Source organism: Bubalus kerabau, chromosome 15 (assembly GCF_029407905.1).
Source record: "Bubalus kerabau isolate K-KA32 ecotype Philippines breed swamp buffalo chromosome 15, PCC_UOA_SB_1v2, whole genome shotgun sequence".
Classification (NCBI taxonomy): Eukaryota; Metazoa; Chordata; class Mammalia; order Artiodactyla; family Bovidae; genus Bubalus; species Bubalus kerabau.
Window position 1 is genome coordinate 34,102,043 of NC_073638.1, and position 25,808 is coordinate 34,127,850.

At 47.3% G+C, this 25,808-nt stretch overlaps 1 protein-coding gene across 7 annotated transcripts in view; it reads left to right on the forward strand.

Moving 5' to 3' along the window:
- The window catches only part of GRAMD1B (GRAM domain containing 1B), a 187,178-nt gene that overhangs the window by 85,259 nt on the left and 76,111 nt on the right, over positions 1-25,808 (forward strand). Inside the window, exon 1 of one of the 7 annotated variants that reach the window (XM_055548434.1) lies at positions 385-1,086. The exons of 5 other annotated variants lie outside the window; for them this stretch is intronic. In XM_055548434.1, the coding sequence (XP_055404409.1) occupies positions 1,064-1,086 (23 nt within the window). In that variant the 5' untranslated portion in view covers positions 385-1,063. Of the gene's footprint in view, positions 1-384; positions 1,087-19,204; positions 19,309-25,808 lie in introns of those variants that run through there. One more of the 7 variants, XM_055548433.1, reaches the window with a different exon arrangement.

The following is a 25,808-nucleotide window of genomic DNA, read 5'->3' on the forward strand; positions in this document are numbered from 1 at the left end:
AGATGACTGGGGGCGCTGCTGGGCCACCACAAGGAGCTGCCTCATCCTGAGCCCAGAGAGGCGAGGCGACGTCCCCAGCAGGGAAGAGAACTGAGAGTTCTGAGTGCTGTGAACTGCTGGGGACCTCGCAGCCCTGTGCCTGCCCCGTCTTGCTGGGGAAGGGCGAGGACTCTATTTAAGGTGGTCCCAGGCAGCTCACCTGCCTTAGGACACCAAGGCACCTGGCCTCTTAAGTTGGCTCAGCTGCAGATTCGGGGCTTACTGAGAGCCTGGGGGCCATGCCCCCCTCCCACTCCCAGTGTGGGGCATTTTAACCCTTTGACGGATGCCCAGGGAAGCACTTGTCCTCAGACCTTTCTGCCCTGTCCTCTTCCTTCTCCGGCAGCCACATCGCTCCCCCATCCTCTCCCTGACTTTCTGTCCCATCCTGCCATCCTGGGACAAAACGTGTGCTGTGTCTTTAAATGGGCGGAAGTGGCTGGCAGGGCTTTGCTTGGGTACTGCATTGATTAGGAGATTATATGGAGCTGCGGGAGCTGCCGCCTGGGGGAAGAGAGGTGCAGGTTCTACTTGTTTTTGCTCTCCTCCCGGGGCTCTGCTTGGGGGTCCTTTCCCTAGGCTGCTCCGAGCCGGTGTGAGGAGAGGGTGGGAGGGTAGCCGGCCAGCCTGCCTGTTGACAGCAACTCCAGGGCTTGTTTTGCAGCCTTGCCAGCCGTGCCCATCCTCATCAGAAACTGGCAGTGGCAGCGGCCACTCGGGCAGGCGGGCAGGCAGCTCCAGCCCCGGGCTGGGTTTGCAGAAGCTGTCCTTTGCCTCTTCGCCCAGCTATCAGCTGGGAACAGGGAGGGAGAGAAAACAGTGGAATACTTCTTCTGGCTGGCGCTGCCTCTCTCTCTCTGTGTCTGTCTCTCTCTCTTGCCTTTCTCTTTCTGGGTTCAAGTCACATTTCATGGGATTCTGTTCTTTTTGGGACTTCGTCATCTTTTCAAATATGTTCTGGGACCTTCGGAGCTGTGCCCGGGATGCTAAGGACACGGTCAGTGGATTATCGTGACTTGTACTAATGAAAGGATTCAAGCTGTCCTGGTGAGTAGAGCAGGGAACAGGCAGCTCCCCCTGTCGCTGTCTTTCTTCACCCCAGTGTTTCCTGCCCCCCCATCCCCTGCTCCCCCCCAGCACCTCCATGTCCTCAGGAGAGGTCTCCTTCAGATAGGCCCCCTCTTCCGAGCCGGGTATCGAGGGGTGAAGGTGGGGTCCACACACTCTGCAAAGTTGGGTTGCCCTCTCTGGCTCACCCCCCAGCTTCTGCACCGCTGCAGTATTTTCTGCCAGCCTCTTCCTGGGGGAGGCGTTTGGTGGAAGTTGAGGGGCTGTGGAGAGAATCAAACTACAGCTGAAAAAGAGGCTCCAACTTTGAGGGGGCCGAGGGCTGGCGAACGCTGAGGGAACTGGATAAAGAAAGAAACCTTTCACAGGATCCCGTATGTCCGCATTAAGCTGGTGGTGCAGACTTTCTTTACCCGAGAGCATCCCAGGGGGCCCTTATCCCCCTGCTCCTTGGGCACTCTCACCCCTGGTGAGCAGTCTCTGACCTCTTAGAGGCTTCTCTCTGAGAAGAGAGTTGGGGGGCGGGGGGTGCTGCAGGTTCTACCCTCTAACGTGCCTGGTGTCCCTTGCCCACCATGGACACACCTTGGGGCTTTGCAAGCCCTTCTTCCTCTTGCTTGGGGTGTGGGTATCTGTACTGTAGCCGCCAAAATCCTCAGAATATTTTTGCTTTCCATTTTAAAAATAAAACCCTACCTCTCCCTCTTCTCCTTTGAATTAGATGGGTGGGTGACTTGGCTTTTTCTCTGGTTGAGCAACTGGAGATTTTGCTCGGAAAACTTCGCCATTCCCTGCAAGGTGGCGTGTGCAGCTCCGAGGAAGAAGACTCCCTGGCTGGAGATGGAGCTTCTTCTTGAAGGCTGTGGAGGTGGGAGGAGGAGGAAGCTTGGGAGTGCTCCCTGTGGCTGGAGGTCCTGGGTGGGATGGTGTTGGGTCACTTCCCTAGAATGGAGGGTGAGTTGGCTATTGAGTTGTTTAATGCAGAGAGTCCTGGTCTGGCTCTTGGCCACATCTGGCTTTGCAGAACCACCCCCTCCCCCAACACCACCACCACCCCAGCTTAAACCCCAGAAGAGTCACTCTAGGCTAGCCCTCCTCCTTTAGGCAAGAGGGTCCTTCAGTGAAAAGATACTTTGTGGAAAGAAAGTGGAGGAACTTAGTTTCTGGTGGCTTAACCCTTCATAACTGTGAGGTCTGGGGCAGTTGGTACACAGCAGTGACCACCCAGCCTGTAGCTTCTGCTCCTCAGCATTTGGTTTCACTTGCTCGTGTATTGGCTCCTGTGCGCAAGGAAAGCCCCCTCTGAGTTTGAGAAAGGGAGGTGGGGGTACCGTGGTGCCTTTCCTGCCCTGGCTTTCTTGGGGCCAGGTTCCCTGTTCCTCCTGGGTTGGCAGGGTTAGCAGGCCCAGTCAGCATCCAGAGCTGGCCCCTTATTCCCCAGCAGAGCCGAGCTGGGCCCATGACTTGCATGAGGCCTCCAAGGTGAGCATGGGTGCCGCCCGGAGAGCAGGGACGCTGGCTCGTCACAGAGATCACTCAGCTTCCCCTGCGCCCCTGCTGGGGTCGGGGCCAAGGGGTGCTTGGCTGTCATTCAAGATGAGACATCACTTGAACGCAGAGTGTTTCTCTGCCCAGCCCGGGCTGGTCCCTTGGGGACATGCAGAGATGTTTGCCTTTAAAAATCTGCCTCCAGTATCTCTTGATGCATTTCAACCAGAGTGCAGTGTTAGGCTAGGAACTATAATTGGGGTAACCTTGTCCTTTTCAGCCAAGTATAATGTATAATGTTAGCAGGATAGGGAAATGGTGTGTGTGTGTGTGTGTGTGTCTGCCCCAGGGACTCTCAGACCCCGTGATTCACCATCTCATTAGGTACAGATTTATCGGTCCGTTTTGGCCCTGGGGCCAGACCCTGTAGTTGTGCTGTGGCTGTTTGGGCTGGAGATGCGGCTCCGTTTGGTACAATCTTGTGTCGGGGTACTCTCTCTCTCCCAGTGGCAGGACTTGGTGGAAACAAGGGGATAGATACCTTTGCTGCCTTGTTTTGGGTAATACTCTGTGTCTATGGAAGAGGATGGAATGAATTAACTCTCTAATGTTTGAACCATTTCTAGATACATTTCTGAAATGCCTGCTATGTGTTAGTGATTAAACTAACATGTATTGAGCGCTTACTGTGTGTCAAGCACCATATGAAGCACTTTACATGTATTAACTCATGTAGAATTATAATTAAGGCCCCCACTTCACAGAGCAAGGAAATACAAACAGAGAGGTTAAGTAACCTGCTTCGAGATGTACAGATACGAGTCTGGCTTTGGATTTGCAGAAATTCTCCCCAGTGATTCACTTGTTCTTTCTTCTGTATTTTATGTATATACAAGTGAATATATGGGCTCCCTAGGGGGCTCAGTGGGTAAAGAATCCGCCTGCATTGCAGCAGGCGCAGAAGACACCAGTTCAGTCCTTGGGTCAGGAAGATCCCCTGGAGGAGGGCTTGGCAACCCACTCCAGTATTCTTGCCTGGAGAATCCCATGGACAGAGGAGCCTGGCAGGCTACAGATCACAGGGTCTCAAAGAGTTGGGTATCACTGAGAGCTACTGAGCATGCACATATTGGCTGGTTTTTTTTTTTTCTATTTTGCTGTCTCTTTGCCTTACTTTTGTGTTGATGTTGTTGTTAGTTTATTAGTCTTTTAAAAGTGTATGGAAATGCATTATCCCATCCAGTCCTCACTATAATGCCATGAAGTGGCTGGCATCTCCATTTTCAAGCTAGGGAAACTAAGCTACAGAGCGATAAAGGGTTTTGACTAAATTCTTGCAACTAGTTAGTGAAAAGCCAGAATGCAAACTTTTTTTACTTGACCATGATTTCAGTTTTGCACCTGTCACAGCGACAGCACAGTGTATCTGGTTAGACCCACTTCTCTAGAGAGCAAGGTCCAAGGTCTGTAAATTCATAATTCATCCATCCCTTCATTCTACAAATGCTGGCCAAGTAATTATTGTTTTCACAGTGCTGTGCCTAGATACTGTTGGGGATGAAAAAATGAAAGGACATTTCATGTGACCTAGCCTCACCAGTAGAATGAGACCTGATGCCCCTCAACACAAACACATGCACACACACACAACCTGCAGAGCAAGTCAGGAAGTACTAAAGCAGTGAACACCGAGTGCTCTGGAAACTCAGAGGGGGTTGGAACTGACTTCAGCTGGGGTGGCAGAGACACTTCTTGAAGTAATTAGCACTTAGTGGGGGTGTGAAGGCCAGACAGTGTTAGGTCAGTGGATGTTGTCCTTTGTACAGCGTTAACACTGCACCTATTGGAGTTACGAGGTTATCACAGGGGGTGCCTTTGGACAAAGCTGATCAAGATACACGTCTGTGAATGACAAGTGGCTGGGTCGTGAGCTAGAAATCCTCCTTGCAGTCCAACCTCCTTCTCTCTGGGCCAGGGGCTTTAGGCTCTCTTGAGAGATGATTCTGTGATTCCATCTCCTGCTAACTTGGTGAGCAAGGTGAAGGTGGCACGGAGGAGATTGGGAGAGGAGTGTGTGTTAGTCACTCAGTTGTGTCTGACTCTTTGCAACCCCATGGACTGTAGCCCACCGGGATCCTCTGTCCATGGGATTCTCCAGGCAAGAATACTGGAGTGAGTTGCCGTTCCCTTCTCCAGGGGATATTCCCAAACTACCCAGGGTCTCCTGTATTGCAGGCAGGTTCTTTATACCATCTGAGCCACGAGGGAAGCCCCCTGGGAGAGGAGGTACATACATAAATAGATAGGGCTGTGCCCGAGCAGAACTGCAGCACACGTAATTTGGAAACTAAGGAAGTGATTTAAAGACCACTTCACCAGTCCTCCTTAGCTTCTACGTGGTGGTTAATTTTTTCTTTTGCATTATGTGTGATGTAAAGCTGTTCTTAATTCCTGCAGAGCTTTAGGAATTCAGTCACTAAAAAAGTCTCCAGTTTGGTGGGGCTGCTCCCTGTACAGATTGTTTTGGCCTCCACAGGGCTTGGCAGCCTGAAGTGACATCTGTCTTGATTCTCTGTCCTCACATTCCTAGTCCTCACATCTGTTAGGGGCTGTGACAGACCTTCAGAAAAGTCCGTGTGCTGGAAGAATTGCATTCAGTGAGAAAAAAAACAGAGTTGAGACAGAGCCTAGGTCTTGATGTGTAGCTGGGGGAAGCATTTCTGTGGCCAGGTCTTGGTCCCCAGTGGAGAGGAACTTCGAGTTCATCTCTCTGTTTGAGTGGGTGAGCAAGCAGTCATGTGGCTTCACACTGTTTATTTAGGAATGTGAATGCCGCGTGAGAGAACCCAGTCACTTATGTTCTTACCGGGTAACTGGGGAGGGAATCTGTTTTGCACACCTCCATCTTTCGTGGTGATGCATGGCCAGCCGTATTTTATTTGATACAAGGTCACTGGTCCAGCATGTGCCTTCTCTTCAAATCTGTTAACACATGGAGCCTTGTTCCTTCTTCAGCTCTGGTTTAGACCCAGGAAGGAAGAAATGGTTGGATTGAAACAAGAAGGATTTAAATTAGATGTAAGGTAAAGTTTGGAATTTCTGGAGTGTCATGATCAGGATGTGTATTTATCTTTTAAAGTCCTTTCTGTGAGGTCTGCTGTAGAGGAGGAGGACCCTGGGCATGGCGTCTGCATACCCCCTCTAGAACCGAGCTTCCCAGCTCTTCTCAAGTTTACCAGGAGGTGAGCTGCAGTCAAGATTGGGGTTGCTTCGTGACTGGAGATTCTGGAAAGCCAACTCAGAAGTCTGAATCTTGTCACCACCTTAAAAATTTTTTTTTAATTAATTAATATTTTGGTTGTGATAGATCTTTGTTGCTACAGGGCTTTCTCTAGTTGCAGTTAGTCGGGGCTGCTCTTCTTGCAGTTGCTTCTCATTGCATTGGTTTCTCTTGTTGCAAAGCACAGGCTCTGGGCACACGGGCTTCAGTTATTACAGCATGCCGGCTCACATAGTTGTGGCTTCTGGGCTCTAGAGCGCGGGCTCAGTTGCTCATGGGCATGTTGGCTCTTCCCAGACCAGGGATCAAACCCGTGTCCCCTGTGTTGGCAGGCAGATTCTTATCCATTGTACCACCAGGGAAGTCCTTGTCATCACCTTTTGACCTACTGTGTGACCTGCTTGTTAGGTGACTTCCGTTTGCCCCCAGCATAGCCGTCATGAAAGTGGGATTAAGTAACAGTGCTGGGCAGATTAGAGGGTCTCTCAGCTTTCTTTGACCAATGGTTTAAAAAAAGCCACAGTCCCCATAGAGCGGGTCACTTGTGATGTGGGCCATTGGTGCACTTCTTTAGCCAGCAGGAGACCCTGAAAATAAACCTTCACTTGAAAATATTAAATATTCATTTACAAACATCCCCCAGCAGGTACACCTCTTGCTAACAGCATGAGAGTTACTTATTACTTGGTGGGATGGGAGAAGTGGCATTTTCCCATGGTCTTGGTAACTCCGGGGCACTGAGGACTCGTCATATAGACATTAAATCCCTTGAGTGATCAGGAGAGCTTAGGGCAAGGACCAAATCTTCTGACTCTGCAGATTTCCTAAAAGGATAGGCCTTTTCCTACCTCTTACCCAGGTTTTTTTTTTTTTTTTTTTTCTACTTTGGGAAGCTGCATCTGGCTTGAAATCAGCAGTACTAAACATTATTTTCCTTGTGTTTGTTTTGTTTTTTTTGTTGTTGTCATCATCATTATTACTTAGGAAGAAAGATTCACTATATTAAAATGTAAGCCTCTGGATGGCAGAGATTATGTCAAACAAATCAGATGATGAGCACTTGATGATGAGCAGTTGTGTGGATGCCAGTGTTTGCTGCTGGCTAGAAACTCTTCTTCTTGGCTATTCCAAGACTTGTTGTCATTGCCTTTTACTGCTGGAAGAGATGATTTAGGGTTTCTCATGACAGAACTTGAGGAAGAGAATACTTCTGATCTCTTGCTCAGTTGTCCAGAAGTCTGGACAGTGGTCTCCTAAATGAGCCATCAAGAAGAAAGCATAGGATAAACGAGGTATTGGCTAGATGTTTTTGTGTTTACTTATCCTTAGTGCTGTTCTTTGGTGGGTATTTGCAGACAGCTGTTGAATTAAACTGGATTATCTAGGTTTATGCCGCGATGACAACCACCATCCCACTCCCCACCCGCAAACTCAGCACCTCAGCTCTCATTGTAAGTTAGTTTTTGACCATCCGTGTCCTCCCGAGATTCTGGGAAACTCTGTAGGGATCCATCCTCCGTGTGGTTAGCTCTGTGATCCAGGCTGTAGAATCTCCTGGCATCTCCTCTACAAGCACTGCAGGGGAAGGGAGCATGCCACTTGAATGCTTCCCCTTGGAAGCTAATACACTGTCATTGCCCTTTCAGTGCATTGGCCAGAAGTAGTCACGTGGCCCTGCCTGGCTGCAGGAAAGCTGGGAGATGTAGGCCTCTGATGGTAGGAAGAGAGGTATTATTGACACTAGTGATGCCCACCCCAGCTGTTTTTATGAGAGTGTGGGTGTGGGCGCATGCTTGCTCAAAACCTTACAATGTATTCTTACCGCCTGTAGAACAAGGGCCTTAATTTGCGATACCATGGAGGACCCTGTGTGACCTTGTGTGGATGCCAAGAGCCGCATTCAGCTTGCTGCCTGTTTTTATACAGATGGCAAGCTAAGAATGTTTTTGGTGTTCATAAAATTGTTTTTAAATGGTTGGAAAAAACCAAGAGAAGAGTCATATTTCATGACATGTAAAAATTATGAAATTCAGATTTCAGTGTTCATGACTTAAGCTTTGTTTATGCATTGTCTGTGGCTGCTTTCATGCCTTAGCATCAGAGATAAGGCGTTGTAACAAAGATCTGTGACCCCCAAAACTGAAATAATTATCATCTGGCCCTTGACTCAAAGTTTGCCCCTAGTTTAGGCAAATAGAGATGCCACTCAAGTACAATGAAGTGATGTTTTTACTGGCTCCATCCTAGCTAGCCGTCTTGTTCCAAGCACCTTAATAGTAATAGTGATGATGGTAAAGATGTCAATAATAATAGCTAGTACTTATATAATAATTCTTCCCAAGTGGCACCAGTGGTAAAGAACCTACTGTCAATGCAGGAGATGTAAGAGTTGCAGGTTCGATCCCTGGGTCAGGAAGATCCCCTGGAGGAGGGCACTGCAACTCACTCCAGTATTCTTGCCTGGAGAATCCAATGGACAGAGGAGCCTAAGTGTTTTCTGTATATTAACTCATGGCCATTATGTGGGCTTTGTACTATTATTATGTAGGTTTTACAAATTAGTAAGTGAGGCACAGAGAGGTAAAATGATTGTTCCAAGATCACACAGCCCAAAAGTGTTCAAGATGACAATCTGACTCCAGAGCCCAATTACAAAGCAGTTGGAAGACAGGTCTTTGCCCATAAAAAGAAAGAAGACTAATACCCATGAAAAGGTAGAGAAATATTACAAGATAATTTATGAAGACATTTAATGATATGAATTATAAGCACTAACGATGTGCAGGAACAGATGGGGAAGAGTAGTAATGGGCAAAATCAATGGAGAAGGGCTGGATGGAGCAGGTGGGATGTGAGTTGATCTTTGAAGGATGGAGGCCACTGAGATCTCAAGAGGGTATAGCAGATCTCTCAGGCAAGGAAGAAGCAAGAAGTGGGTCACAGAACCAGAATGAGAGCCTGATGGATGAAGAGATCAGAACAGAGCTGAATGTTCGGAGGCAAGTCGGGGCTCACCTGCCCACAGCCTCCAAAGAGAGGCTGAGGTTGCGGGCTTGCTGTCTTACTTTGTGAGAAGCCCTCAAGCTCAGGGTGACCCACGTGTGGAAATGCCATTTCCCAACTTGGAAGGTGAGCCGTTCTGGCTGAGAACTAGAATAAGTTTGGTAGCGTGTGTGAAGATTAGCATTAGAAATTACAATAACAGTACTTCTCTGAGGTTTTCATTAAACAATTCTCACAATAAGCTGCACGCAGCCCTACAGGAAAAGTGATACTCATCCCATTTTACAGGTAAGGAAACTGAATCTCAGAGAGGTTTAAATCACAGGCCTAAGACCACGTGGTAAGTGGCAGAACTGGAATAAAACGAAAGATGCTAGCTCTAAAGCCTGTGCCCTTAACCTCCATACTCTGCTTCTTGATGATGGTATGAAAAGTGTTTATTTGGTAGAAATGCTTTATACTTTGCATTTCAGCAGAGGTTTGCAGAGCAGGTGGAACAGCCTTTCTTGGTGGTGGTGCTCCCTTCGTCCTTCAGTCATGCAGTAGAATAGTTTTTTCCAGTGCGCTCACCCCCGCAGGCTGAGCTGTAATCCTATCATCTGTTCTGGTGGCTGTCACTTCAGGGCTGGGTCAGGGTTTCCTTAAAAAATTTTTTTCTCTTAATTTATAAAGTGTATCATGCATGTGAAAAAAAGTGTATTAAAGTATCTGTATAACTTAAAGAAGAATACTTAAACATTGTCACCAGCCAGTTACCCATTAGAACATTGGGCTTCCCTGGTGGCTCAGACAGTAAAGAATCCACCTGCACTGCAGGAAACGTGGGTTCCATCCCTGGGTCGGGAAGAGCCACTGGAGAAGGGAATGCTACCCACTCCAGTATTCTTACCTGGAGAATTCCCTGGACAGAGCAGCCTGGCAGGCTACAGTCTGTGAGTTGCAAAGACAAAGAAAAACCTTGTCACCATCCAGTTAACCATGAGGACATTACGTAAACCTTTGAAAGCCATTCAGTTTTTGTTCCTTTTGTAAGATTTATGGAGATATTCATAGGCGGGGAGGGCAAGCAAAATGCAAATCTTGGGAATGGAGCACCCACTGCTTTCCTGAACCTGGGTTTGGGACTTTCCTTCCTAGAGCAGCCAGGCGCTGCTTCTCACCTGGCACCTCTTTGTTCTAACACTGGCATAAGTGGCTGCTCCATCGGGCTTCCCTGGTGGCTCAGTTGGTAAAGAATCTGCTTGCAGTGCAGGAGATGCAGAAGACTCGGGTTCAATCCCTGGGTCAGGAAGATTCACAGAAGGAGGGCATGGCAACCCACTCAAATATTCTTGCCTGGAGAATCCCATGGACAGAGGATCCTGGTGAGTTACAGTCTATGGGCTGCAAAGAGTTGGACAGCTAAGCATTTGGGTATAAATGTGGACCCCAACGACAGATACAGATGGTTCTGCTGTTTTCTAGTTGTATGATTCTAGGCACCTTCTTACTGTCCCCAAGCCTTGGTTTTCTCATTTACAAAATGGGACTTATCACAGCTGCCTTGGAGGTCTGTTGTAAAGACTGGGAGGATTACACGAGATCATTCCTGTTAATGCATTCAGAAGGAAACCTGGCACATTGTAACCACCTTATAAATGTTGAGCTGCTGTTAAAATCTCCTTTGTTCTATGTTTGGCATCATTCAAAGAGTGCATGGTCATGGTCCTTGCTTTCCACACCTAAAGTCCAAGATTGTTTTCATGCCTTAGATGGACAGAGAGAACTCTGATCCTTATCTTCCCTGGGTACCCAGGAGCTACTGCTCAGGCCACTATCGGTCAGTTTCACCCCTCCTTTTCAACTTAACAACTCCCTAAATCATATGTTTTAGTCTCATTGCTGGAGCTCTTCTGTGTCCTGTGCCAGGTGGATATGGTTACTTGGATACTTAACTGGGGGCTGGAACTTGTTCTGCCACTCACTGGGTGTGTGGCCTGCAGCGAGGCACCAGCGCCATCGTGCCTAAGATGGTAGGCAAGATGACAGCAGCAGATTTTATCTCTTTTGAATCCCCATGGACTACAGGCCAGGATCTTTAGAGTACAGGACCTTTTAATATTCTTCCCATGGGAGTTGTCTGGTGGTCCAGTGGTTAAGACTTTGTCTTCTGATGCAAGGAGCACGGCTTCAATTCCTGTTCAGGGAGGTAGGATCCCACACGCTTTGGGGCCAAAAAAAAAAAAAAAACAAACATAGAAAACCAGAAGAATATGAAAACAAATTCAATAAAGACTTAAAAAATAGTCCACACCAAAAAAAAAAAAAAATTCTTGCCAGGTTCCCACTGGATTCCTCCTAACGTCTCTTGAATTCGTTTATTCATTTGTTGACTCAATGACCGTTTCACTGGGCTAGGTGGTAGGAGCACCAAAAGCAGTAAGAACGGGTCCTGGCCCTGGAGAGTGTGTGTGTGTGTGTGTATTATTTGCTCAGTCGTGTCTGACTCTCTGTGACCCCATGGACTGTAGCCCGCCAGTCTCCTCTGTCCATGGAATTCTCCAGGCAAGACCACTGGAGCAGGTAGCCGTTCCCTTCTCCAGGGGATCTCCCTGACCCAGGGATCGAACCCAGGTCTCCCACACTGCAGGTAGATTCTTTACCATCTGAGCGACCAGGGGAGTGGGGCTCAAAGTAGAGGGGGAGCTGGCACTGGACTCCCTGCCCTGTAGGGTCTCGCCAACGCTGCATATTATAGGAAAATTCCACAGAGGGACTCAGACGCCTCTCCTGCTGTAGTGCAAATAGATTTATCTTCCAGTTAAGATCTTTTTTTGGACCCTTTCTCCTGAGACTGGGAGCCTCATTGTTTCATAATAGCCTCTCTGCGGCGATCTCAACTTTTTATCCTAACTGAATGGCCATGGTTTATATCCGGTGGCATTATGACCTGATAGGCAAAACCTCTTTGTTTTTCCACAGCTTAACTTGACAAGCCTGGGGATAAAAATTCTGGGAACTCTGACCATTGGGCTTTAGAAGGTGATTTGCTTTGCTCAGTGCACTTCATTTTCCTTAGTCATCTTTTTGGTCTAAAATGGGCCATTTTTATATATTTATTTTGCATCTGTTGACTCTGGCATGTTCAAATGATATTTTTTTAACCCTCTGATTTTATGAACCTAGGTTTCTACTTCAGGTTCTTGCCTTCTTTGATACAAACAAATGAAAAAATAGATATGTGCCCTTGTGAGGCCCGTTAGTAATAGGAGCTAACTACTGCCATTCAGCTTTTGAGTAGTCTTTGTATAAACCATTACATTTATAACGGCAATGATTATACTCCCTTTTACAAAAGTCTGTACGTGGAGCAGTAAATACTCAGCTCTGTTAAATGCTTGGAATATTGTATGTGTAGCAATAGAATTGGTTTTGCTTGCTTGCTGCAATCTTAATGTCTTTCTCTGGCTAAATTCTCCTAAGTATATTTGTAGGCATAAGTTAGGACCACTTTTAAATTGGTCAGTAGTGCTAAATATGGGCTTCCCAGGTGGCTCAGTGGTAAAGACTCTGCCTGCCAATGCAGAAAACTCAATAGACACAAGTTCAATCCCTGGGTCAGGAAAATCCCCTTGAGTAGGAAATGGCTACCCTCTCCAATACTCTTGCCTGGAAAATTCCATGGACAAAGGAGCCTGGCAGGCTACAGTCCACAGGGTTGCAAAGAGTCAAACACAACTGAGCGCGTACACACCACCCACCAGTGCTAAATATAATTAATAATTTTCATTACCAGTCACAAAAGACCCTTAGCCACCATTGCTGGGAGAAGGACTGTCAACTCTGGATCTGCATCCCACTTTCTGTTCCCTCAGTTCTGGAAATGGGCTCCGCTCCACAAACTCACAACACGAAAAGCAAATTTATAACAATCTCCCTTCCAGCCTTCCCCTCACATCCTCTCTTAGTCATTCGCATTGGAAACTTGTGAGCTATTTTTTTACTTGTTCTTCCTCACTCCCCACACGGTTACTTCCGTCTTTGTAGTGTCTCTCTGATCATCCCCCAGTCTTTCCCGTGACTACTGCCACTGACTTAATTCAGAACCTTTGAATATCTTGCTTGGCCTGTTGCAGTAGCCATCTGGTTGATCATCTTCTTCTTCTTTTTTTTTTTACAGTTTTATTGAGACGTAATTCACATACCATACAGTTTATTCATTTAAAATGTATCGTTCAGTTTTTAGTATATTCACAGATACATACAACCATCACAACAGCCAATTTTAGAACATTTTCATCACATCAAAAAGAGACCCCATACCTTTTAGCTGGCATACCCCAGCCCTCCCAGCCCAGTCCTGGGCAACTGCTGATCTACTTTCTGTCTCTATAGATTGCCCTGTTCTGGATTTTATATAATATAGGTATATGTATATATACATACAGGGCTTCCCCAGTGGCTCAGCTGTAAAGAACCCGCCTGTGATGCAGAAGATGCGGGTTTGATTCCTGGCTTGGGAAGATCCCCTGGAGAAGGAAACGGCAACCCACTCCAGTATTCTTGCCTGGAAAATCCCATGGACAGAGGAGCCTGATGGACTACAGTCCAGGGGTCACAGAAAAGTTGGACACAACTTCATGACTAAACAACAACATATATGCATACATACATGTATACACATATATGTATATACGTACTTTCCATTTGTGAAATATATGTATATATACTCACATGCATACACTTTGGTGACTGACTTCTTCCACTTAGTATTATATTTTTAAGGTTTATCCAAGTTGTAGCATGTATCAGTACTTCATTCCTTTCTTATAGCTGAATCATCTAATCTCTTTTGTAACTCTGGGATCCATTTTTCATTCAGCTATCATGCAAGTCAGATTCCCAACTCTTCTGCAAAACCTGAATTTGGCTCCGTGTTGCCTACAGAATGCAGTGGACACCCTGGCATGTCGCTCAGGGCCTTCTCAATCTGGCTCCATCCTGACTGCCCAGCCTTGTCATCCACTCCATCCTTCCAAGATATCTGCTGTCCCCACGAGCCTAACATACCTACTGTCTACAGAGATCTCAAATACCTTTTCCTAGAACTACAGTCTTAATTGTACTGCTCCTTTGTTCATGCTCCTTTCCTCCCTGCCTATGGAAATCCTACTTATCCTTCAAAATTCAGGTTTACTATCACCTCCTTGAAAAAAGCCTTTCCCAGATTTATCTTATCCTCAAATAGGAGTTAATTAGTCCTTTTCCATTCTCTGAGTACTTTGCTAGGATTCTTATAATCACATTGTGTTGGGTTAGACGTCTTTATAATATTGTCTTCTCTGAAAGTAGAGAGTTATTCTAATTTTGGGGTTTTTTTTCCACTGTACTTTTTAAATTTAATTTTTATTTTACATTGGAGTATAGCTTATTTACAGTATTGTGTTAGTTTCAGGTGTATAGCAAATCATGTTTATATACATATATCCGTTCTTTTTCATATTCTTTTCCCATATAGGTTACTACAGGATACTGAGGAGAGTTCCTTGTGCTATGCAGGAGGTCCCTGTTGATTGTCATTGTACTTTCTACAGGGCTTTACACATGGTGCTCAAAAAAATACTTGCTGGATAATTGATTGTATTCCTGTATTTACAGTTTGCTTTTCAAAGTTCTTTTATAGATGTCTTCTCTTTTGAAAATCAAAATTAAAGAAATTTTTTAAGAAAAAAATCATGAGTCCTTTTAACTTGTTAGATTATTTTTTGCAACAAATATTGTGGATATTGTAGAAAAATTAAAAATATAAAATGAAAAATATCATAGTACCACCCCTCAGAGATAATCACTGTTAACATTTTACTTTATATGCTTTGAGCTATTGTTCATAGAAAGATAAATAGATGAAATTTATAGCTCATTCTATACACTGTTCTTAAGTTCTTTAATTTCTGATCTCTCTGTAATCATGAACATTGATTTACCTAATTCCTTTTAAGGGTATTATTACAAATTTGTAAGTATTTGTCCATTCTCCTCTTACTTGACATTTAGCTTGTTTCTAATTCTTCAGGATTAAACATAATGTCATGTTAACATTCTTCAGATAAAAATTTAGAAGCCAGATTTCTAGGTCAACAGCCTGTATCACACATGTGCCAAGTTGCCCTTGGAAAGGTTGTTCCAATATACAACCCACGCCCCCAAGTTATGAGAGCTTTTGTTCCCCTTGTCCTTGCCTGCCTGGCATTACCGTTCTTTTTAGTCTTTGCCAATCTGATACTCCACGACTGGTATCTCAGGGTTGCATGAACTTGCATTTCTTTGATCACTGGTGATACGCTTTTAATGTCCTTATTACCCACGTATATTTCTTCTATGAATTGCCTTTTTTTGTTCTTTGCCCACCTTCCTGTTGAGGTGTTTGTCTTTCTCCTTGCTCACAACTCTTTATCATAATAAGGCTATTAACCCTTTATCATACGTGTTTTCAGTACTTTCCCCGGAATTTCTGCCTTTTCACATCAGGCTGATTTTCAGCATATTGAAGTTTGTTTGTTCAAATATGATCAAGTCCTTCTTTCTTCCCCTGCTTGGTATTATTCATAGAAAGTCCCTCCCAACCTTTAGAATATACATATGCATGTGTGCTTTCTTTAGGTTCTTCTGTGGTTTGTTTTTAAATTTAATACATTGGTCCATTTCATGTAACATTGTATCTGTTTCTGTAAAACTGATACTGTACTTCTGACTACATTTTTCAGTCATGGGACGAGAAGGGACTATCATAAGTCACATTCATTTTCCTAGCATCGGAGCACCAGCCCTGGCAGATGGGACCTCTTTGCCAGAGTATGACAGTCTCCTCCTTCCCATCCGTCACTCACATTTTCCATCATGCTTTCTGAAATCACCTGTTATTATGTGCCAGTTTCATGTTAATAATACCTATCTCAGTAGGCTGGTTTGAGGATTAAATAAATTTGCAAATTGAGATGTATGACAAGCTACAGCACACTGCTTGGCACATGAGCACTTCACATCGGATTTGCTGAGTGAATGAATGAATGGTGGTTTGAGCAGTGATGACAGGTTGCTGAGGATACCGTGAGATAGAAGCAGCTCCTCCAATGCAGCGGGACCTTGGCCAAGCAACAGTGTAGGGAGAGCATTTGCCATTGACAGTGTGCCCTGGGGAATGTGGAAGGAGGAGGACTCCTGATAGGGGTTTAAGAAGGTGACAGTCCGTGGATTAGGGCAGAGTCCATAGGCTCTCATACATCACACTTAAGGTATATAAGCAAGTGGGAGGTGTGCTGGAGAATTCCACAGAGTGTTAGAGAATTCCAAGGAATGCTGGAGAGTTTGAGGTTTGAGGGGGGGAGTTTATCAAGAAAATCTAATTGGGGAAGATGCACTGGGAGCAGAGCTTTGAAGGAAGCTGGAAACATACAGATTGGATTTGTGGGATGAGGTCATTTGATGCAGAGAGATTGATGTAAGTAAGCAAGCAATATATTTTTTTGAAATAGTGATTTTTTTTCCTTCTTTCCTTTCTACCTTTGCTTTGGATCTCACCGTTCCCCTATTCTCAGCTTTTCTTACCCTTCCTGCTTTTAGTGTCATTTAGAAATCTCATGTTAAAAGTTGTTAGTACAGTTGAGAAAGTTATTTTTGAAGCACTTGAGTTCTTGGGTAGAAAGACACCAGGGAGCAGGAAATAAATATGTCTCAGAGCAGCCTTTTGAGAAGATTCCAGCCATAACAGCCTCTCTCCGACTTCAGTCAAAGTGGAGGGGCAATTTGTGTTTTCTAAGATTTACCTAGCACATGGTGGGCACACCGCAATTTAAATAAATCAGTGAAAGAGTGAAAATCTGCATGGGTTCCCTAAAATGCACAATTGTTCAGGAAGCTGACGAAGAACAGACTTGGAGGACCCAGCCAGCTGTGGCCTGGGGAACTGGGTGAGGGGCGGGTGTCTTGGTAATGAGGGGTTCCGAGGAGGACACCCTGAAGGGTGGCTGTTCAGCCAGGCCCACCACATTTGCTGGAGGAGGATGAGATGCTGCCCTGTGACCTCCCAGTCTCAGGCATTAGACGAAATGCAGAACAAGGAAAAGAAACCTCTGAAATGCAGAGAGGTACTTGGCAAACTCTGGGCATAGATGCTGAGGAAACCAGCATATGGGAGTCATTGCAGTTGACTAAAAACTGTTCTTGAATATCAAGTAAATGGGTACAGTACTCTCAGTCCCAAGAGAAGAGCAAGAAATGGGTTTCTGCCTCCTTATCAGCATTCATCATTTCCTCTATTAATGCCATCCTTTATTTCCAGGGTCAGCCAGCTTCAGCCTGCTGCCTGTTCTGTATTTTAAATAAAGTTTTATTGGGACGCAGCCATGTTCTTTCACATCCATGTTGTCTATGGCTGCTTTAACCTGCAGCAGCAGAGTTCAGTAGTATTGTCAGACTGTCTGGTCTTACTCTCTGGCTCTTTACAGAAAGAGTTCACCGACCCTGGCATTATATGATGAATAGATGACTAATTTTGAATCGTTTTCCAGTGCGAGTCATGATTTGCATCAACCCACACAGTTTCCTAAATGAGGCCCCCTTTCCTCATGGTACACATTTGCAAGATGACTTACTGGAACCAGTGGTGTGGTCTGGGGTTCAGGCCGCTTGAGGATACACTGAGTGGCTAGTACTCTGAAAATAGACATTATTAATTTCTAACATGTATTTACTGCTTGATACGGTGGCGCAGTTGTAAAGAATCCACCTGCCAGTGCAGGTAGATGCAAGAGACATGGATTCGATCCCTGGGACGGGAAGATCCCTTGGAGTAGGAAATGGCAGCCCACTCCAGTATTCTTGCCTGGAAAACTCCATGGATAAGAGGAGCTTGGCAGGCTCCATGGGGTCGCAAAGAGTTGGACATGACAGCACCTCAACTACCACCACCCCCATTTTCCAGTATTGCAGAGGATTGCAGCTCAGCGACTCCAGGAAGCCTGTGCTCCAGGTTACATTAAACGGCAGGATTTGAACTCATTCTGGAGGAGGAAGGCTTCCCCTGTGGCCTAGCGGGTAAAGAATCCACCTGCAATGCAGGAGACAAAGGAGACGTGGGTTCAGTCCCTGGGTCAGGAAGATCCCGTGGAGAAGGAAATGGCAACCCGCCCCACTATTCTTGCCTGGAGAATCCCATGCACAGAGGAGCCTGGTGGGCTACAGTCCACGGAGTGGCAAAGAGTTGGACATAACTGAGTGACTAAGTGCATGGCAAGTGTAGGAGGAAACCCCAACCACTCCGCTGCATATCCTGCCAGCTTCCACTCCCCACCCCGCTTCTCTCTGATTTCTGGATCAATCATCTGTCAGCCTTTCCTCTCTTGGATGAAATATTCTTGGAGCACCCATTCCTCATCCATTTTCTTTTTGGACCGCCCCCCCGCACCCGCCTGCCAGGAGTTGTCCATGACCTGGCTCCCCAAGTCCCCTTTCCTCGGGGCCAGCTCTCCCTGGAGGATGAGTTTGAGAAACAAATGAGGTCTTGCGTTTCCTCTGCATCGGCACTTCCTGCTCCATCACTGAACCTCGCCTGGAGCCCCAGCTGTCACGCAGGTGGTCTGCCTCCTCCCAAAGACAGCAGGTGCCCAGAGAACCAGCTGGAACGGGGCGCATGGCCCAGGGCCTCAGGGCACCAAAGTGGAAAAAAAGGCAGCCGCCAGGCAGGCTGAGCTGGCATTTCTGACCTTTGTGGAGAGAGGGCGTCCTTAAAGGGACAGCGGGCTCTTTTCTTCCCTGGTGGCCAGCTGCCAGCTCAGATGCCAGGGATCTGAAGAAGCCATTGTTCTGGCGACAGGAGATGGGGGCCCAGGCCGCCCAGTCCTTTCTCCCTTTCCCGTCCCCCACCGCGTGTGCCCCTCTGATGTGCGGCTTGTCGAGGACCGAGGGACGGTGAGCTCCCTTCAGTGCCCTCACCTGCTCCACCATCTGAATGAGGCCTGTCACCTGCTCCCCTTCCCCGGGGCCGATGTGGGCGCCGCTGAGGGGCCCAGGGCTCCGTGTCCTCGTTCCAGCTGAACCGAGTGAGGTGGCAGGGCTAGTTCTGCCCACGGGCCTTTTGTGAGCCACCTGCACTGGCCTCGTCTTAAGCGCCTGTTAAAACTGCAGGTTCTTGGTTCCGATTCCAGAACTTCCGGGACCCAGGAATCTGAATATCCACGCGCACGCTGTGGTTTGAGAACCGCTAACTTCATTAGCGAGCTCCACACCTGCCTGGCCCTCAGGACCATGTGGGAATACAGTGAATCAGAGTATCTGCGTGAGGCCCACGGGCTGAAGCAAGGCTGCTTCTCTTTAATGGTTAAGGGTGGATATCCTGGAGGTGACCCACTGGCCTTGACTCTGGGGCCCACCAGCTATTATCTCTGTGATCTTGGGTAAGTTTCTCAACCTCCATGTGCTTTGGTTTTCTCACCTGTGAAAATAGGGACGGTTTCGAACCTATGGTACAGGGTGGCTAAAAGGATGGAAGGAATGATATTTGCAAAAATGGTGATGGTGGTTCAGTCACTAACTCATGTCCAACTCATTGCAACCCCACGGATTGTAGCTCTCCAGACTCCTCTGCTCATGGAATTTCCCAGGCGAGAATACTGGAGTGGGTTGCCATTCCCTTCTCCAGAGGATCTTCCCGACCCAGCGATTGAACCCGTTTCTTCTGCATTGTCCCCTGCATCGCAGTCGGATTCTTTACCACTGAGCCGCCAGAGCACAGCAAAGCTAGCACATCCGTATAGTAGACTTTTCTGCGAAATCTTTCCTTTTGGTAAACTGGTTATCCAAGTTTCATACAGGAGATTGTATAGTCTTTTAGTGGTGGCGTGCCCTGGCTAAAGCTGGCCTAGGGGAGGGGAGCCGTATATGCTTTTGTAAATGACCGGCAATTCTCAGGTGCATCTGTGTGACTCGCTCTGAGAAGGTGGCCCTGCCAACTGCTCTCACTGTCCCTTGGCCAGTAGAGCGAGGAGAAAAATCCTGGCCTCATTTCTACCTCTGGGCGAAGTGATGCTGCTGAGCACTGGAACACTGGCACAGGAAGGCCAGAAGCCACATGTGTAAGGCTGACTGACCTCTTCAGAGGGAATTGAAGGAGAAAACAAGCTGCAGGCCAGAAATAGCTAGACATAAATACAAGGTATGCTAATTACTACCCACACCCAGCACCAGGCCCTGAGTTAAATGGAACCCTCTGCAGAGCCTTCCTGACCTCAAGGAGGGAGACAGACACACGCACACAAGCATCCGTGGGAGATCGGGGGTGTGTGTAATTGGGGTGTGTGGGTGGCCCCACCCTCAGGAGCAGAGGGCTACGGAGCCAGAATGGACCGTTCAGCATGCATCCAAGATTTTATTATAACTTTCTGGTTTTGCTCAACCCTTACTTTTCTGAAAACTATTCTGTTGGACTACATTTTTCCATGTTTAGTATCCAGCTCAAGGCTTCTTTTTCTTCCTGTGCTCTTTAATTTCTCTTTGCATTCATTACCCAGGAGTCACATTTATCCAACTGCTTATGGGCCTGGCATACGGTTGAAGGAGGGTGGGAGAGAGACACCCAACCTGGCAGGATTGAGCAGTTGCTTTCTACCTTGCGCCACCCCCAGCCCGCACCCGCACCATCCCAGGGAGTTCTGGGAAATAACCAAGGCTGGACAAAAGGCCATTGGTCTAGTAGAGAATTCTAATGCTGTACACCCAGGCGGTGGTATTTTATAGATCCTAATACAAAGGTTTTTGGTGAGTCAAATGCTAGATTATTTAGAAGAAAACAAGCCAGTCTCCGGGGCACGTCTCATGGATGTTTTCCATCTTGATCACAAATGTCAGCATACAGGGAACCCAGCAGTGGGCAGAGCTTTCCTATTGCCCACTCACTCCCACTTGAGCATATTTCTCAAGGTTTCCAGGAAGCTTCACAGGCGCATTTCTGTTCTTGGTGGGGATTCTGGTACCTCCGGTGACTCTCAGACCCGCAGTGATGGGCAGGAGGTGGGGCTCGGGGGATTGTGGGAGACATATTATCAACCTCTCTTGAGAGAAGGATTTGGCCACCTGCCCCATTAGTTAACAAGATTGACTCATTATTTTGGAGGCTTATGGAAATGATCCTTTGGTTTCTTTTTCTTCTCTTCCGGGGAAGCTGCAGAGGAAATCAGTACTTTGGGTGAAAAATCGGGCTGAGTGAGATCAAAAGACCTTCTGCTTTGGAGATTCTTGGAGTCTGTGGATATGTCTCTGGTCCCTATAAGAGAGAGGAGACCTTCCCTCTCAATCTGGAGAAGTATCTATAGAATAAGAGCAGATGGAGATTCCCTACTGGTCTCCAGGATGAAATCAGAAGGCCCCGTGCTCATCCCTACCCTGTAGGCTCACTGGGTGTCATCTGCGATGGGGCATTGCTCAGCCACAGATGATGTCTCAGAGTTGGGAGTTTTCATAAGATCCCTGGACCAACCTGGAGATCAGGATATGAAATGAACCTCTTGCCTGGAAGCACACCCTCTACTCTACGAAAGCTCCCTATTCCTTCAAACCCAGTTATGCAATCTGATAACTTCTCTCTAGAAATACGAAACATAGGACTCTTCTCTCCTTTGGCTTTTTCTCTCTCTTCCTTTTGTCAAATATTTGCTGTCCTGCTTGCTTTAAGGCATGTCTCCTTTAGTCTAAACATTCCTGGTTACTCTACACTTTGTCTAGGGCTGGCTGTCCAGACCCACACTGTCTTATTTATCTTATCTGAACAATGGACCTTGTAAAGAGGGGTCGTATTTCTAGGTATTATTTGCAGGGGTTATTACCTCCCTTCACTTGCTTTTGTGGATGAAGCCCGGGTGTATTGTAGTTACTCTTACGTGCATACTGTACATGCTAAGTCGCTTCAGTCCAGTCTGACTCTTTGTGACGCCATGGACTGTAGCCGCCAGGCTCCTCTGTCCATGGGGTGCTCCAGGCAAGAATACTGGAGTGGGTTGCTGTACCCTCCTCTAGGGGATCTTCCTGACCCAGGGACCGAACCCTTGTCTCCAGAGTTCCTCTCACAGCCACTATGTATTGGGTTGGCCAAAATGTTCGTTCAGGTTTGCCTGTAACATCCGAAAGAACATTTTGGCCAACCCAGTCGTTTTGGTCCATGCTGAGCATTGTGATCTCCGCCCATGCTACTTGTATATTCTTCGGCCTTTTGTAGAAAAAGGCTCTTACCATATGTCGGGGCTTATTCTGCAGTACGCCTGACATCAAGGACTCTCCAGCACCTGGGGTGCATGGCTGAATGAATAACAGCGCGTGGATCGTGAGAAAGGAAGCTGGTGCTGGTTGGATTTGATTTTGGTTGGATCACGTGGTAACGCTGGGAGGTCACAGCATATGCCCGTGTGGTGAGTCAGCATCCCCAGCTTGCCCCGTGGCTACTCACTTTCTTAGTTCGCTCCCTACCTGTTCTTTTCCAGCTCTCATCAGGTTTTGACTGGAGGGTCAAGGCCAGGTCCGAACTCTTTAATGAGGCTTGGCTCCCAGCTGCCGGGCACAGCGGCCCTCACGGTGTTTCAGCTCTTCTTCTCTGGAGAGACAGGAGATGCAGGGGAAGGGAGCCAAGAGGCAGGTGGTTTGAGGCAATGATGTGTTCAGAAGAGACAGAGTATAGAGAGAACAGGCTCCATGGCCGGTCACGGGCCCTGGCTGCTCTGGTCAGCCTTGCTGCCTTGTTCTGCTTCAGTCTGTGGCCACAGGGCTCTTTTTTTTTTCCTCTTGGAAATTATTAGCACTTGGAGATGTGTAAGGGTAAAGAATGGTCATGGGCCTCTAGAACAGGAAATAATTTAAGGGGTCATTTAGACCAACCCCTTCTCTTAAAAAAAAAAATTATTCATTTATTTATTTATTTGGCTGCATTAGATCTTAGCTGTGGCCCACGGGCTTAGTTGCTCCAAGGCATGGAGGATCTTAGTTCCCCAACTAGGGATCAGACCCATGTCTCCTGCACTGGAAGGTGGATTATTAACCACTGGAGCACCAGGAAAGTCCCTAGACCAACCACTTCTTATAACAAATTGGGAAACTGAGTCCTGGACAAAAGGTAGGATGCACTGAAGGTGTGTCCTCTGGGCGCCTGTGCCTTGTGAAGGAGGGTGCTGTCTTATAAAGTGAGTCTGGGGATTGGGGCTGGTCAGTAACTCCTCCCTTAGCCTGCATCATCCTCAGTGAGAGTCAAGTATATTCTGTGTCCATAACCAGGAGGAGGCCTGTCTTGGGAACAATGGCCAAAAGGGCAGCCCAAGTGCTGCCCTTGGGGAGGGTGGCTGAGCAGACTGGCTGCCAGGGCTGGACGTGTATAGAGAAGTGGACACTGAGAAAAGATGTCCACAGATGTGAGCAACTCACATCATCGGGGATCCCAGGCAGGGTCTTGCAGCCTCACAGAGCAGCTTGGACAGACTTGCAGAAGCTAGACTGGATGGAGGTGGCACTTCCAGGGTCCAAGGAAAGGGAGGCGACGAGTTCTCGGCGCCTCTGTGAGAGCCCGCTCAGTTACCCTCTGGAAGTTACCCTCCAGAGAGTCTGCAGTGAATTCAAGAGGAGCTGGGGCGTGACCGGTGAGCTCTTGAGCTTTCTCTCTACTTGGCTCTTCTGTCCCAATTCCACTGACCAACCAAACTCCTGAGACACGACGTGTGGAGTGGGGCCAGTAGGCAACTGCAGCCTCCCTGGCACACACCAGGGACCCCGAGCTGGGGCAGGGTCGTTGTTGTGACTAGGATCCTTCCAACTCGTCACCATCCCCCCACACCCCCACACACACCCTGCTCCAGCCCAGAGTTCCTCCCGTCCCTTCCCTACCGCTCCAGTGCTGTGCAGGCGCCTAACCATGGTGTGAGCTCTTAGCTGCCAAAGCTGGCTGGTTCTCTCTAGGTTAAAGGAAGAGTGGGCGGTGGGGAGAGGGAGACGGAGGGCTGGTCATGCGACTTTAGCCTCAGGCCAGCGGCCAGAAGGACTCGAGATCTGTCCTTAAGTACCACGTGTCAACATCTTAACTGGGGCACCAGCGAACAGGCGTCCCTCTCTAAAACCTTAATCCAGGATTAAGGAGAGGTCAGTTACCTCCACAAAGAGATGGTTTGGAAGGGGGCTTAGTCTCCCCAGAGGCGGACAGAGATAGAAACCATAGCATGGGCTCCCACTTGTCCCAGGTAGCCAGGTCTCTCTCTCTCTCTCAATTCTAGACTGGTACTGAATTCTTGAGCCTGAAATTTGGCATTTTTCTTAAATTTCAGGGGACAGTCCTGTGACAGGGCTATGACCTCCTTACTTGCACATTCCTTCGTAGTAATTGGTGTGTGTCTTAGGTTGAAAAGAGACCTTGGAAGAGACATAGAGACAGATTTTCCTGCAGGAGGTTTATTGGAAAGTGCTCTTGGGAACAAGCCTGTAAGTGGGTGAGGGGATCGGGATTGGATAGATGGAGAAGTTCAAGATTGACGCACTTGGGCCAGTCCCGGGTGGCCCAAGCTCTGGTTCTGGATGCCTCTACCGAATTATTCCATACCAAGGCAAAGGGACCGGTTTCCGTATCCTGCCAATGGACCAGCCGTTTGGTTCTGTCTGTTCTCAGGGAGGCTTCCCTGGTGACTCAGTGATAAGAAGCAGCCTGCCAAGCAAGAGATGAGGGTTCAGTCTCTGGGTCAGGAAGATCCCCTGAAGGAGGGCATGGCAACACACTCCAGTATTCTTGCCTAGGAAATTCCATGGACAGAGGAACCTGACGAGCTACAATTCATGGGGTTGCAAAGAGTCAGACACAACTGAACAACTGAGCACATTCTTAGGAAGGGGGCACCCTCTTCCTTAAGCCTTCTCAAGGGCAGGGCCCCTGGAGGAGCTCAGGTGTGACCCATCGGCAGCGCTTCCTGCAGGCAGGCAGCCAGGAATGAGTGCCTGAGTCTGAAAGGGAAGCCGTGTGCAGATAATCAGCACACTGTGGTGGTCTTATGTGTGTCTCGTCGTCGAGGACGTTGCACTTGGTCTTAAGTCTCTTCTTCCTCATAATCGCTTCTTATAGAGCAGGTACATTATTATTTAATCCTCTTCCACGTTAACCCTGGGGTTTGTGGGCAAGTTAAACAACTTTCATTTGCATAATCAAATAATTAGCTTATCTCTGTGCCTGTGTTTTGAAGGTCTCCAACCCCACTTGCAGCCACCCTCCTGGCAGTTTCTTCTTCATGGGCCTTCCTGCTTGGGCAGTTCGGTTTTCCAGGAAAGAGGACACCTTGCCTTAGAATGGTCCCTCTTCTGTGAGACCAAGTCCTTCCCCTGAGTTGCCGATCAGATCTGTCGGCCTCCTCACTTTTTCTACTTTCACTTCCCAGTGCTTCCTGGGATCCACACAGACTCTTCTTACCAACTGCTTCCCATTGAATCATGATCATAGATTATCTTCATTGGCCTCAATCCCATTTTTTTTCGCCCCAGGAATCAACTCCAGTTCCTTGCCCCCAGTCCTTTCCACATGCGAGGTGTAATGTGGGGGTCTGGGCTTTCTTTCTCTCTGGGGCAGGACACAAGGACTGTTCTCGTGTGTAGATTTTTGCCATGGCCACAGAGCACCCATTCTAATTCTGAAGATTCTAAAAAGAGAGGGGAAAATGTCTTGGTTCAAAAAAAAAGTTTGACTTTTGGAAAATACAGATCACTATTCTTTCAGAAGAATGTTTGTACTACATTAAAAGTGAATTAAGATTAAAATTTTATACACCAGTGATTCTTAAACTTTGCTGCACATCAGGATCATTAGAAAATACAGAAGCCCAGCTCTAACCCCCCAGACTCGCTGATTTAATTGGTACACGCTGGGACCGGACATTGGGATATGTAAAAA